General features: G+C 39.6%; 1 protein-coding gene across 1 annotated transcript in view; it reads right to left on the reverse strand.

The window, feature by feature from the left end:
* The window catches only part of aff2 (AF4/FMR2 family, member 2), a 149,274-nt gene that overhangs the window by 88,614 nt on the left and 45,495 nt on the right, over positions 1-15,165 (reverse strand). The window contains exons 3-4 of the mRNA XM_069712187.1: positions 11,737-12,406; positions 10,626-11,059 (exon numbers count right to left, since the gene is read on the reverse strand). Of these exons, the coding sequence (XP_069568288.1) occupies positions 10,626-11,059; positions 11,737-12,406 (1,104 nt within the window). The remainder of the gene's footprint in view (positions 1-10,625; positions 11,060-11,736; positions 12,407-15,165) is intronic.

Consider the following 15,165-nt stretch of genomic DNA (forward strand, 5'->3'; position numbering starts at 1 on the left):
CTGGGAATAAATGACTAGAAAATGTGGATTTACATTTTTTCAAAGCCTGACTGTTTATCATGGCTGGGAGACATATGAGACAATCTTCTCTGGTGACAATCTTCTCTGGTTGCAATCAAATATACAGGATCACTGCTGCACTTGGAGTCTCAGCCCTCAACCAACATAATCTGCAGTGGAAAGTGCAATTTGGAGGTACTTGTACTTTACTGCTATATTCTTATTATTTGGTTTTGCTCCAAATAAAATCCATATATGTGAGAAAAAAGCATCTGTAAGCAGTGTTAATGGGTTATTTGGGAGCTTTAAAGTCAACACTGTCATATTATGACCTTATAAAGTGTTTTATTGCCACTGTGTTGGCAAGCAGTCCCATAATTACACATTTAGCAGACTTGGAGCAACAATCATTTGGAGATGTGTTTCTGCTAATCTGATGAATATAGTTTTACATTACTTTTCGCTCTGGTTTGGTCTCTACCAACTGCTGAGGAAAACATTGAGCACTTTAGCTGCTAAAAAATCCACGATGTCCACGTGCTAGTCGGTGACTAGTTTGGTGCGAGACCCGCACTGTTCTGTGGGTTTAACTAAGCTTTTTCACTGAGAGTTGGAAACAGTAACATGATGGATGTTAATCAAGTAAACTGAAAGACACTAAAATGCTTTATACAAAGCAAATTCACATCTTTGGAATAATCTCTCTCTGACTTCAAATCAACTCTTCTTGCTTGAACATGTGAGACCATCAAATTCACTCTCAAGCAGAGTGAAAGTAACTATTCTCTTGAAGTTGATTTTTAACACTTTTCAGTTGAACCTGAACTCTTTGGGAGTTAAAACTTGACTCCCATGAAGAGTAAAATGTACTTTAACCTTGAGTTGTTTGAATGTGAACTCTTTCACAGTGTCAACAGTCAACACTTAAAGTGTATATCGCTTGACATTCATGGAGTTAAAATTGCATCACACTATAAAGGTTTTAGGTAAGACTGACAACAAGACAACCATATATTTGTCAGAAATTAATATTTAACAATTATATGCAGTGAAACATTTAATGCTGCATAAAAACTTTGTGCAACAAGTTGCAATCTGACCAATGTACTCATGCCACTGTGATTGGTATAAATGTTACGTTCCTACTTTGTACACTTATGGTTTTGAATGATAGCCCCATTTTATTTATCATTATGTCTTCATTGAAATATGCAATAAACAGCATGTTTTAACAAAACTAAATATAATTTCTGCAAATTTTTTGAAGATTTTTTATTTTTTTTTGCTTTACTCTCAAAAGTTACAAAGAAATAACGTAGGCATGCTGGGAAATGCTAATACAGCAACAAAGCTGTGCAGTCAACACCTGGAGTCGTGTTGAATCATGTTCCTCAACACTCAGCGAATGAACACCAGAATATTACCCACCAAAGAGTCTCCCTGAACACAAGCTGGAGTCTAACTTAGAAAATAAACTCCCAAAATCAAACTCTTTGTTTAACTCCAGGATATTTCACTCCAGAAATGTGCTGTGTAGAACTGCAGAGCCATGTGATATGTGCATGAGGGTTTATAAGTGACCCCCTTTCACACTATACAAATTTATGTAATCCACTGTAAACATAAAAATCTGGAATTTTGCAGCTTTAAAATGAAACCTCATCCAAAAATCTGGCACAGTGTTGTTTGATCCAGTGAGAATATTAGCTTCAGGATTGACATTTTTCATACAAAACATCCAATGATCCTCTTTAAGGCGGGATTATTAAATGAACCAAACATGCTACTGCCCCCGATCCACAGACCCCAAGGGGCCCCAAAACCCTACACCTTCACTGCATGTCAATTTAAGTAGTGAAATTAATTGCAGATTTGTTGAGGAATTTGCATGATTAAAGTCTATTATCAATGAAGCAGCATTATGACCTCATTTAGTTCTCTTGTAGCGAAGTTTTTAGGAGCTTTATTACTGGTGCATATTCCTCAATACAGTTGTGTTCAATCAATCTATTCAAACACAAGTAACTACTTCTACTGATTGCACTGGACTTAATGGGAACTGGGAGGTAACAGGATACATGCATTAACACATTTTTGCCTCAGCAACCCCCAACAGGTTAATCCATATCATTTTATAAAATATGATCCACTGTTATAGATCAAAATAATCAACAGTATACAAAACTGTAAAAATCCTGTATATATGTTTAAGTCAATACAAATGTATTTATCTGACATAAAGAAATAATCCTGCAATGGGAGGCATTCGCATCACAGGTACTTCTGATATTTGTATTACACTTTGCTGCTAATAAATAACATTTTGAACGCTGAGCTTTTCTTTTTTTTTATAACTGAATATGTTGACACAGTGATTTTGCCACTTTCACTTAAAGGGTTTTAATATCTCCTCCACCGCTGCGCATAATTATTTCATTAAAATGTCACAGACTTGAGCTTTAAACTATGAATTTAAGTCTTGACTGTGTGAACCCATGACATCCGCTACATGCTACCGCTGGCACACTAAGCCTCCTGAATCACTCCAGCAGACGAGGTGGAGGCTGCTGTGAGAGTGCAGGGATTGACTGCTATGACCCCCCGGTCAACAACCACCGAGAGCCTGTGTGTGCCAAGTGCTCTGCCCTGCCATGATTTGAACCCCCGACCTTGGATTCACCAGCCGTACGTGGACAGACATTTTTGAATTAAAGCAGCAATTTTTTTCCCAACCAGCCTCTTGAAAAATGTCTAATTCAAATGGCGTGAACGGGGGATTTACTTAGGAGCGAGATGACGGGACTCTGAGGGGCCATAATACACACTATCAGCCTTCTCTAGTGACAGCAGAGATCAATGCTGATCATTGCAGCTAATCCAGTCAGCAGAGCTATAATATTAATCCTCAGGGTAAACAGTTCATCAGAAATCATATTCTGTCTGTTATAAACAGTATCTCGAAATAACTACTTACTCCGTGGCAACCGCTATCAGAAGGAATTGTGTGTGTGTGTGTGTGTGTGTGTGTGTGTGTGTGTGTGTGTGTGTGTGTGTGTGTGTGTGTGTGTGTGTGTGTGTGTGTGTGTGTGTGTGTGTGTGTGTGTGTGTGCGCTCTCTTTTAGAAAAAAAAAAAGCAATCAATGAAATGTAACAAATAATGTATTAATGCACTTTTGACTTTGTCAGTAATGTTTTAACTGTTGCTACTGCGTGTATATCGTCATTTAACATGACACCACACCAGCTGCTACCTTCTAACAGACCTGAAGATGATTAGCTGTTAAAATAGTATCACAGAGTCTGGCCCAGGCTGCGGCCTTCTCTCCCCTGCGATCTCTCTTAACCACGGGGCAGCTATTGCTGTGATGACACCCTGGCAGCGCCAGGCTGATGGGAGACCTCTCCTACACTATTTGTCTTTAAGTATATTTCTCCCTGAGCACCCTCCTCTCTGTCTTACTGCAGCCACTCAAGGGTAGTTTGAATCATGCAATTGTGTTCCTGGCTTCTAGAAGATGATTTTATGATCGTTTTATTATCAGCATTAAAGCTAAATCATTTCATCTCCCTCTCTGCAAAGGCAATTAGTCAGCTTTATGAAAATCAAATAAATTAAAGCATTAAAAAGCTTTCACTGAGTCCCACAGAAGCTTTAAACTCACATGACTGATACAGTTTCACAACTTTCCAGAGGATACGCAAATGTGGTGCCTAAAAATATATAGTCGGTGCTGACAGTGAAAGGTGGTGTCATGTGTGTGTGTATATACTGGTGTATGTCTCGGTCATGAGTTGACAGGCAGCCTGAGGGAAAGAGGGGCCTGATGGGTATTATGCAAATGAAGCCAGCTGTTTGCTGCATTGGCAAGTCCTCATAAGTCTCTTCTAGTTCTGCGGGAAGTGAAAAAAATATTTCATCCCCGTTTCCCTCGTCGCCACTTTCTCTTTTCTCTTCTTTATTTCCTCAGAGAAGGTATTTCTATATACTGTAATTTCATATATACCCTCCTCGCCACATTTTACCATGATTCCCTCGCGTCTGCCCGACTATCCATCTGCACTGTTACAATAATGAATGTACAAACAGGGAAAACTTCCTCAAGCATTTGTTGACTTCTGCATTCACAAAGTAAATCGTTGTGAAGCTCAGGAATCATAGCCCGCTGAAAAACAAACTAACACACACTTTTCCATGCTCACTTCTCATATTCATTTAAATGCAGAAAATATTGGTACCTTCCACTTAAAAAAGAAAAGTACAATTTTCTATGAAATAAAATTTTAATCTACTCTTCTCTCCTCCATACTTAACAGACACCTTGCTTTTGATCTTGAATGTAACATATCATTTTGAATTATACATCAAATAAATGTCACGGATTGATATATTTGGACCCTTAACCTGATAAACAGCTTTTTGAGGCAACCACAAGTCAACCCAGTGCTTTTCGTGGCTCTTAATGAGACGTCTCAGCTGGTCGTTTGACTCTTCTTAAACAAAGTGCTCCAGTTCTCTCATGTTTGATGGGTGGGAGACGGTTTTGTAGCCTTTACATTGAGCAAGGTTGGCAATTACGTTCCTCCTTATCTCCTCAGAGAACTAAAGTACCTCATCATTGATACAATGTGAGGGCAATAACTGGGCCTACTGGATTAAAAGTACACTTAAATTCTGTCCCACCAGAGCTCACTTACTCTGCAGGGTTTGGGGTAAGTTCTGAAAAAGACCATAGATAACTGCAACAAGTCTGCACCTCTCATTGTTTTATTTTAAACCGGCAGACACAGAGTAATATTAAAATAATATGATTTTATTATTTTGAGATATATGTTCACTGGGCTGGTGTAGTGCCCATTCACTTATTTTTAACTGTGTTTTGATCCCCACCATCTCCTGCAAGAAATAATTTGGTTGCTGCACTGTGTTCACCAGATAATCCCTGACACTCTGTTGTTTGGTCCTGGAAGGGTGTATTGTGTGCTCACTGAAAACAGCTGCCAGGAGATGAACACTGAGAGACTAAGAACCTATAGTTGTGCAGCTTTGAAATCTCCTTTCACTTTAGAAAGGGGACTAAGTGCTGTTCAGACTGGGAGGAAGTTCGCTACATGTAAACTACCTTGCCTGCGAGCTCAATGTCGCCACAAATAACAACTTCAGACCATAGCAGAAGGATTTTAGAGTGATGACTCCACAAGCATTTGCCAATAAATCAGCACAGCTGCTGCTGAATTGCACTGGCTTATCTTCCTCAAAGATGCTTAATGTAGCAAATTAATATGCAAATTGGCACATGACATCATCTGGCATCTTCCAGGAACACTTAAATTGGCTTTCCCTCAAGCATCAGTAACAGACACACCAACTTCACAAGTTTAACCTGCCAGAACTAAACTTAGGCAACATAGGTGATCAAACATTTACACATTTCTTTAGTATATCTTATTTATTTTCAATATGATTAAATGTTGAAAAAGATTTAGTATTTGATATTTAGAAATTCCAGCACAATTGGGAACAAAAAAGCTAACATTTAGGATATCCATCTAGCATGCTGCTGTTTTTTATTTATTTATATCAAATTAAACGTTACATCACAGAATACACTATCTTGCTTGCTTGTTGTAGTTTCACACCATAAGTGAAACAGCCATCATCCTATCATCCTGTCCACCTTCCCTACATAACCTGTTTAGCAGTACAGTCCAGGATTTTTGCTGAAAAGAAAGCAGCTCCTTCTGAAACATAAAGAACTTTGACAGACTGTAGTTTAGAGGCAGAGACAAGGATGTCTTAGAGAGAGAGTCAATTTAACCAGCTTCTTCAGGCTGACATCAATTTTTATAAATGTATATTCCCGCGTTCCTTTTATCAAGTGAATGTGTTACATAAAGGCAGGATCTTTTTATCCAAAAAGGCATAACAGAATGCTTTCTCTGAGAGCACAATTGATTTGGTTGTTAGCCTCACAGTGATTACTGACTGGAGGTCTTAGTATACCCTGCTTCTTATTTACCGCTACATTAGTGATGAGGCGCTGTGTGCACCTCTACACATGCCTGACGGAAAAACCACAGCAGGCCTTCAAATCAGTGTGAAATTACATCAGCCTTATACTTTGAACTCCATGTAAATGAAACTTGTCACAGTACTGTTGGAAATGTCAACTGTCACCTCCATGTTTACCTTCTTGCAGCCTTGCTCACAGGGCCTCACAAATATACATTTATATCCACTTGACTCGAATGTTGTTTACCTGAATGAGAATCCAGTGGAGACTGTCAGCAGCTGAATGTCACTAAAAAAAAGCAGTGACAGCTTGACCTCCTGTTTCCGTGAAGCATAAATGTTTCAAGTCTTTGGCTGTTTCCTCTTTGAGGAGAAAAGCTGAGTCTCTTTTCTCCTAATAAAATCGCATTTTTGTATAAGAATACTGAACTTATTGTGACTAGGTGTTACACATATAAAAACAATTGTGAATTATATTTTTTATTTTTAAATGTTCAAATATATTATTACATGTTATGTGAAATTTGAAAGACATACAAAATTACTTTTCTGTTGACAGTTTTGGCAGGAGGGCATTTCTTTCAGAAAAGTAGTCGTGTAAAGGAATTAGTGGAATACAGAGGTGAGGTTGCAGATACTAACTGCCTTTGAGGTATGTAAGTGAAAATACTTTGGGCTTGACCCTGGTGAAAAATGCTAAAGGCACTCTCTGGTGCCAGTGTTTGGTTTGTCCCTTCTTGGCTACAGTAGAAACATGGCGGTGCCATATGACACGCTCCATGAAAGAGGACCGGCTCCCTCTGTAGATATGAGGGAATCATTCTAAGGCCACAAAAACACAACGATTCTCCGTCTCAGGGGATTATACACTAATGAAATGAAATGAATATTATCTTCCATTTCTGTTAACTGATCCCCTTAAAACAAAAACTTACAAGTTGTACAATATTTTTACATTAACAAGTCTCTTCAGCTCTACCGAACATTAGATCTTCATCTCACTGTTTTCATTTTATGTCCTACAACTGTATTCTTAAAAATGTAATGCTTTGTTTCAGTCTCTTTCGCTGTCATCGACCCGGTGTTGTTTTTTCAGCTGGAAAGCTCTGATAAAACCAACGGACACAACCCGCCCAGCACCAAACAAGCACACAAGGAACCTTTAACAGCTAAAGAGACAGATATTGTTCTCAGGAGTTGGTGGACGCCAAAACAGGGCTAACAGCACGGGAAACATTGGACACAAAAGGGGAATGTCATGTCAAAATCTGAAGTGGACAGCTTGATGACATTCTTTCAAATCTAGTCAAACCACACACACACACACGCACGCACGCACGCACGCACACACACACACACACACACACACACACACAAACAGACATTCCTCATGATGCACATTTGCTGAGGTTTTCAGTAAATACGTGAAAATGTTAAGAATTAACTTTCATTGTCTCTCATAAATTGTAAGTTTATTGTTAAAAAGGACATTTTGAAACCACATTCCTAACTAGTAAAAATGTTGAGCATGTATAATAACTTTGGTAGTGTAGTACATTTTATTCATTATTTATTTTGTTTTTAATCTTTCACTGGATTTATTTGTTGCTTGTTTATGTAATGAAGCTACAGTAGGAATTTGTAAATATATATCAAACTGGATCGATCCAAAGTAAAACCGTGCAGTGCCTCACTTTGACCTGCTGATAACAACTAACTGCTTGAGTGTGTGTGTGTGTGTGTGTGTGTGTGTGTGTGTGTGTGTGTGTGTGTGTGTGTGTGTGTGTTCTGAAGTAGATTTAAGCCTACTGTAACTGTTAGAAAAGATCAATAGTGTTATCATTCTTTCTCTCTATCTGTGTCTGCTTCTCTCCCTCACACACACACACACACACACACACACACACACACACACACACACACACACACACACACACACACACACACACACACACACACACACACACACACACACACACACATGAACACTAGGGAATAACGAGTTCTAATCAATAATTCTATAGTGCTAACAGAAAGCTTCCACAGCACTTTAAAGGCTTATTGCACACACACACACACACACACACACACACACACACACACACACACACACACACACACACACACACACACACACACACACACACACACACACACACACACACACACACACACACACACACACACACACACACCAACAACATTACTGTGGGCCAAATATTGAGCATTTCAAACACATTCGTGGCACCTGAACTAATTTTAAAACCTATAGATGGAAAATCAATCACGTTGATTCACTCCGTTGCTCTTTTACTGGTCTTGCATTCATGTGATGCATTACAACTACTTCTGTTACAATGTTTCTTAACTTTCCCGTTCACAGATTCACTCATCAAAAGGTAAGAGGTGGACATTTTACCCCTCGTTTGCTGGCATGAAACGATTGTTGAAGTCTTTCATTTGGTTTCTGGTTCAATCCTCTGATTTGTTGCTGTTTGCTGTTTAAACTGCAGAACACATCCATTAACTCACATAACCAGAACAAACAGCGATGATAAGGTGCTGTAATCAGTCAGTCATTGTCTTCCTTTCTCTGCCCACCCTCCCTCCCGCCCTCACCCCACGTTCCTCATCATCGGTCTCCCCCTTCCCTCTCATATCCCCCTTTTCCTCCCCCTCAGCCCGTATTGAGTTTACATTTTCCTTCCAACAAACTCTCGTCAGAATAAATATGAGAGGAGTGAAAACTAAACGGTGAGCGGGCGATAACGGAGCATCCGTGGACGTGTGGGTGAAAACAAAGTGAGAGAAACCACTCGTGGCCATGAATGTAGTTGCTCTCGCTCTCTCTCTCTCGCCCTCCATAAGAAAAGTGTTGAAAGTGTACTTTAATTCCCTCCTTCCCTCCCCTGTCTCCCCTGCTTTCTCCTTCTCAGTGCCATATGCTCAAAGCTCCAGCTCAGGCTCATTTGCAGTGCTACACACACATACAAACACACACACACACACACACACACACACACACACACACACACACACACACACACACACACACACACACACACACACACACACACACACACACACACACACACATACACACACACACACACACACACACACACACACACACACACACACACACACACACACACACACACACACTCTATCAAAGCACAGGAACAGCTGGCTTGCTCGATATGGATGACTACTCGCCTGTCAACTCTTTTCACAGAGCAGACACACATCCAGACACACGCACATCATCATCAAGCCTGGCAGTTCTTGCTGTTTCGAGAGGGAAAGAGCTTAATAGATAGACAGACAGACAGACAGACAGACAGACAGACAGACAGACAGACAGACAGACAGACAGACAGACAGACAGACAGACAGACAGACAGACAGACAGATAGATAGATAGATAGATAGATAGATAGATAGATAGATAGATAGATAGATAGATAGATAGATAGATAGATAGATAGATAGATAGATAGATAGATAGATAGATAGATAGATAGATAGATAGATAGATAGATAGATAGATAGATAGAGTGAGTAGGAGAGACTTGTGGAGGACAAGATCTGTCAGACCCATTTGACATGACAATTACATAACACCAAAATAATCATACATGCATTCAGACTCATGACATCAGTGGCAAAATGACAGTGTGTCACTGTTAACAATCTCTAGCAGATGCTCATGAATAATTTTAAGTGTCAAGTTAGGATGGGTCTATTTTATCACACAGTACGTCTCCAGCATAAGTAATGCAACTGTATAATGTGCAGTGATTTAAGTAAGTCATTTGTTTTACAAATATAAATTTTTGCATTGTATCAATATTATTATTAGTGTTCCAATTTTGTTCTTTAATTAAAAAATATTTTGGACTGTTAAATGAAATTCGCACAAAATATGAATGATTAAATGACATGTTAATGAAACAAACAAGTTGTTAAGATCCAAGTGAAATGATCTGTTATATTCTAAGGGATCATTAAAAGGATTGGAAATCACATTCTGTTTTAGCTTTTCTTAAGAGCAAAGGGATTCAACGTTAACGTCTGTTTTGCTAGGACCAGTTTGGTTATTTGAATAAAAAGATCTGGCGAAAGTTGGTGGGTTGTTGGATTACTGTTCATCAGAGTTTTCAACTATTAAACACCACATGAATAATACCACAGAACATTCTCTGCTTGTTTAGTCATGTCTGTTACAGGGATTTTTAAAAGTGTGAAATAATAAAATATCTGCTACAAATAAAACATCAGCCTGGTCAGATGGAGAAGAATGGGATAGAAGTTTTATTTTCACTATTCTGTAAAATGTTGGTATTATTTACTATATGGTTTTTTTTTCTGCTTGTTCATCACAATATGAAAAATATAAAAAATAATTAAATACTCAAGTATTTCACATTTTAAGTATTCAGAATTTCTTAATAAAAGCATTACTTTTAGCATTACTCTGTCAAAAGATGACATTTTATGTGACAAAGCAATGTGATATCTTACTGTCATGATCATTTTATCTACCTTTCAAGTAGTCTTAAGTACACAATTCATTTCCCAAAGATTAGAAAGTCACAATGGTTTTTTTCCTTACCTCCGCCGTGTGGCTGAGACTCAGCTTTGGCAGTTTATTCTTCACATTTCCAGAGTTTCCTCCATAAGGCTGACTGTTGTTAAATCCCTCTGTGGCCACTAGAGGGGGTTTAAGCTGAGGAGAGTCACTAGGCGCCTGGTCCTGGCCATCCATTGGTCGAACATATGCTGTGGGTTTCTGCTGCACAGCAATCGGCTTCCCTGATAGGCTACCAGGTGGGAATGTGGGCGTGGTCAATCCCGATGTGGGAGTGGTTAAACCAGGAGTGGGTGTGGTCAGAACCGATGTGGAAGCCAGCGGGGAGGAGGATGTAGAAAGGTGAGACGCTGTCTCATTTTCAAATGGGGAGGATTTAAAATGTCCACCATTTTCTGTGTTCGTGGAAGACTTGAAGTGGCTGCCGTCCATGGTAGAAGATCGAAAGTTGGCACCATCTGTAAAAGAACAGGAGAGAGAAGACAAGCAAAAGCAAAAGTCAGAAACAAACCACAGAAACACCTGTTACAGAACAATATTGCTTTGCTATGTGCTGACAACACCGGATGATGGTTGAATGTCAAAAAGTCCCTCTCCCAGATGGATGTAGCCAATCACAATCAAAGCAAATTATGTGTTGCAGTGTAGTTTTGAAATCAACCTCAAGATGTGCTTATAGTCAGATTAAGATGTTAATTTTCATATATTCCACCCAAAAGGTGGTAGAGTCTGTTTTCCTCTGAAATTAATCACTGAAATGATTCATCAGTGCTTGTGGCTCAAGCAAACACAAAGAAACCAATTATTTTGTCTGCTTTTTGTTGAATGACAGCTTTCATCAACCACATTCTGAGATATTAGTGTGTCACTACTTTTAAAGAACTAATTGGACATTTTGAGAAATAAACTCATTCACTTACTTCCCGAGAGTTAGATAAGAAATTTAAACATGCTAACATGCAGAATTCTTTCCTAAAGATAAAGCCAAGCTAACTGTTTCCCTTGCCTCCAGTTCTTATACTGAGATTCGCTGATCACCTCCTGGTGGCTCTAGCTTCATATTTACCGGGTGTATATTAGTATATTTCTTAAAATGTTAAACTGGTCTTTTCAAGGTGTTTTGCGTTGGACTTACCTGGGAGGGAATGTGTTTTGGATGGATGGGAAGAGTGCCTTCTAGAAGAAGAGGAAGAGGAGGACGAAATAGAGGAAGAAGGGCTTAAGTCTTCTTTGAGACCGAGTTCATCTTTAAGTGAGCTAAACAGCTCTTCATGCCGTTGCATTTGCTGTTCCTCTAATAAGGAGATCTTCCCTCTGCTGCTGGCAGCTGCTGCTGTGACCTGTCCCTGCCCATTCTGTCCTAACCCCAGGACGAGGCCTGTTGCTTGGTTTGTCTGTCCGTGACCTCCCTTCGACCAGTCCATGGAGTTCCGTGACTTTTTCGAAATCTGATGCGGAATCGTTGTTGATGACGATGTGGTCGAAGCAGGTGGTTGCATGGAAGCCGAGGATGAAGAAGGTGCATTTACCATTCTCTTGTCTCCACCTCCCTCTGCTCCTCCTCCTCCTCCTCCACCTCCACCTGTTCCTCCTCTCAGGGCTTCGTTGAAAAGCTGGGACTCCATGGCAGGTCTGTCCGTGGTTGAAGTGGTTGGGGTTTGTTGCAGGTTGTTGTTCGCAGTGCTGCCTTTGGGAATTCCCACCAAGTGGCTCTGGTTTGAATGGCTGGTTAACAGATCTTTCATTTCTTCGTAGGAGCCCAGCGTGTTCTGGACGCGACTGGCCAACGCATCACCTTTATTAGTCTGACAGGGAAAAAGGAAGAAGGGAAAGACAGGAGGGAGGGAGAAAGAGAAGAATATTAATTAAGCCACCCATTTTTCCATTTCTCAAGGCTTGATGAAAAGCCGTCTTTACTCATCTGGAGAGGAATAGTGAGAGACAGATGGGGGGACCACTCACTAGACATCAGGACGAGATGATTAATTAAATACATGCCACCCTTAAGAGGGTCCAGTCCAGTCTGGAGCTGTAAAATTAATGGGGCAGGAATCATTATTAGCCTGACCCCGGATTCTCAAGCAATCATTGCTTGGAGGACAATGCCGGCTTTACTGATGTATGACGGTGTAGCACCTTTAGCTGCTACGTGTAATGCCGAGATGTTCCTCGGAATAGCTCAACAGCACCTTTTGTGTCAGTCACTGACAGATTATTTAATGATGAAGCTACATGATTTGATCATTTGGCATTTTTGAAAGGACAAGAGCAATCAGCAGTCTCTGCAGTTCTATATTTGGACTCCTGCATAAAAAATTAAAAAAAAAACACTGAAGAGGTGGAAAAAGTGAAGACCAGTAGATATATATCCCATTCATTGACATGTCTTTGCTACCTGAGCAACTAACTATGAAGCAAACATTTACCAGGAGCCAAGTCTGAATTATGCAAAATCTACAGCCTGTAAATGTGATACTTCATCATAAATTACAGACAAAATTACAAACTTAATTGTACATAACTTTAGTGGTTTGGTCAACAGACTTTCTCAGACATAAAGGCGAGGTCGTTGACAATCTGAATTCAGCTAGTCACCTCTGTGGTACCTGGGAGTGATAGTGTCAAATAAATGTACAGTAGGTTTAAAGGGTGAAACGTGAGAGGGAGTTATCTAATTTTCCAGACAGGGTGAAATTGCCTGTATTTAGAGAGCTTAACGAATTCATGAATAATGAATTTATAAGGAGTGGGAGCTTAACTGCTTTTTGGTAATATTTCTAGAAAGAGCATGAAGTTACACGTAGTAAGAATAAATAAACCTATAGCAGTCGTGCAGATTTGTTGAGGCTGTCAGGGTTGATTTTCAAACTACATTTATTTTCACTGTGCTGTATCTTCACATGCTCGGCCAATAAAGCAGGTTCTTGTAGACAATGACAATGTCGACAATGTTGTTGCCATGACAGTAGACAACGATTCAAATATGGATGTTGCTGCAAAGAAGCTACAAATTCTTAAACTTGAATGCTTCACACGCATCTTCAACCCGACAGCACAACACCTCATCCCTCCTTGACAGTTCATCCTTGGGACAAAGTGAACTTTAGTGCCAAATTAGAATAAATTCCCTCAAGGCGTTCCTGAGATAATGTGTTCATAAGATTGGGACAGACTCACGTGCGGACAGACAACTCAAAAGCTTTGGCCCCAGCTGTGAATGGTGCAGAGGCATACAAATCACAAATCTTGAGTCACATGTAGGCTAAAAGAAAAAAAAAAGTATCTGATAATGAGCATGATTAATTTGAATCTTCTCCAAAATGCAAGAATTGTGGCTGTGTTCATGTGTCTGTGAGGGGTTTTGTTTTTCTTATGCAAATAGCTCCAAATAATACTATAATAACATGCAACGATCCATAGAGGGGTCTTATTGCTGAGAAGGGAGTTCTGCTTGAGTGAGTGAGTGAGTGAGTGAGTGAGTGAGTGAGTGAGTGAGTGAGTGAGTGAGTGAGTGAGTGAGTGAGTGAGTGCGTGCGTGAGTGAGTGAGTGAGTGCGTGCGTGCGTGCGTGCGTGTGCGTGTGTGTGTGTATGTGTGTGTGTGTCACTTCACAACAATACAAATTAGGATAACACCACCCCAGTAGTTGCTCTACTAGAGAGCCATGTCAGCACCATTTGATAATAATTGATATATTGTGGTACCATTTTTTCATAATCAGATTGTATTTAGTTTATGAACCAGGTGGAATCACAAAACATCAGGAACACTGAACCACTACTAGTCTGAAATCTGACCTACCAAATATTTCCGGATTAATTGATTAGTCTTAACTAAAACAAAAAAGTAAAACAGACAATACAGTGATGCTAGCATCTCTAAGGCATAGCAATACAGTTATTCAAATATGAATTGCAGAATGCTAACATGCTCACCATCTTAACAGATATCAGCTTACCATAATAATTTAGTTTGTTAGCATGCTCATATTTGCTAATTAGCACTAAACACAAAGTACTGGTGAGGCTGATGGGAAAATAGATGGTATTTTGGTATTTGGTCATAAACCAGTTTTAACCTGATCAGTTAAAAAAAAGTCAGGGGATCACCAAAGTCACTAATATCACATTTAGTTTTCATGGGAACCCATCAAATAGTCGTTGAGATATTTCAGTCTGAAATAAAGCGGTGGACCAGTTGGCCGATAGTGCCATCACCAGAGCCACGTTGTTAGTTTGGATAAAAATGCCCATAATTTGTGCTTTACCTCTTATAATCTCTTCTTTTGCATTCAATAACTTGGCAGCTCAAATATTTTTTTAAAATTAATAATTTGTTTCTCAAAATATGGTACATTGTGTATGGTGGAAATTGTACTTTACAGATTAGGGACAGATGACCAACTTGCACAGAACTTAGACCTCATATTGAACGTTCTGCAATGGTTACAAATCATAGATTCACTCTCGTGCCACTCGTCCTAAAATGAGTGATTCTTATGGCTCTGTGTGGCACAAAAACCTCAATTCAAGTCTATGTGACTGGAAATGACACTCATGTCTTCA

The sequence above is a fragment of the Brachyistius frenatus genome, unplaced genomic scaffold, assembly GCF_029030835.1.
Source record: "Brachyistius frenatus isolate BFR_SWC_R1_liver_20210118 unplaced genomic scaffold, ASM2903083v1 Contig_107, whole genome shotgun sequence".
In the NCBI taxonomy this organism is placed as follows: domain Eukaryota; kingdom Metazoa; phylum Chordata; class Actinopteri; family Embiotocidae; genus Brachyistius; species Brachyistius frenatus.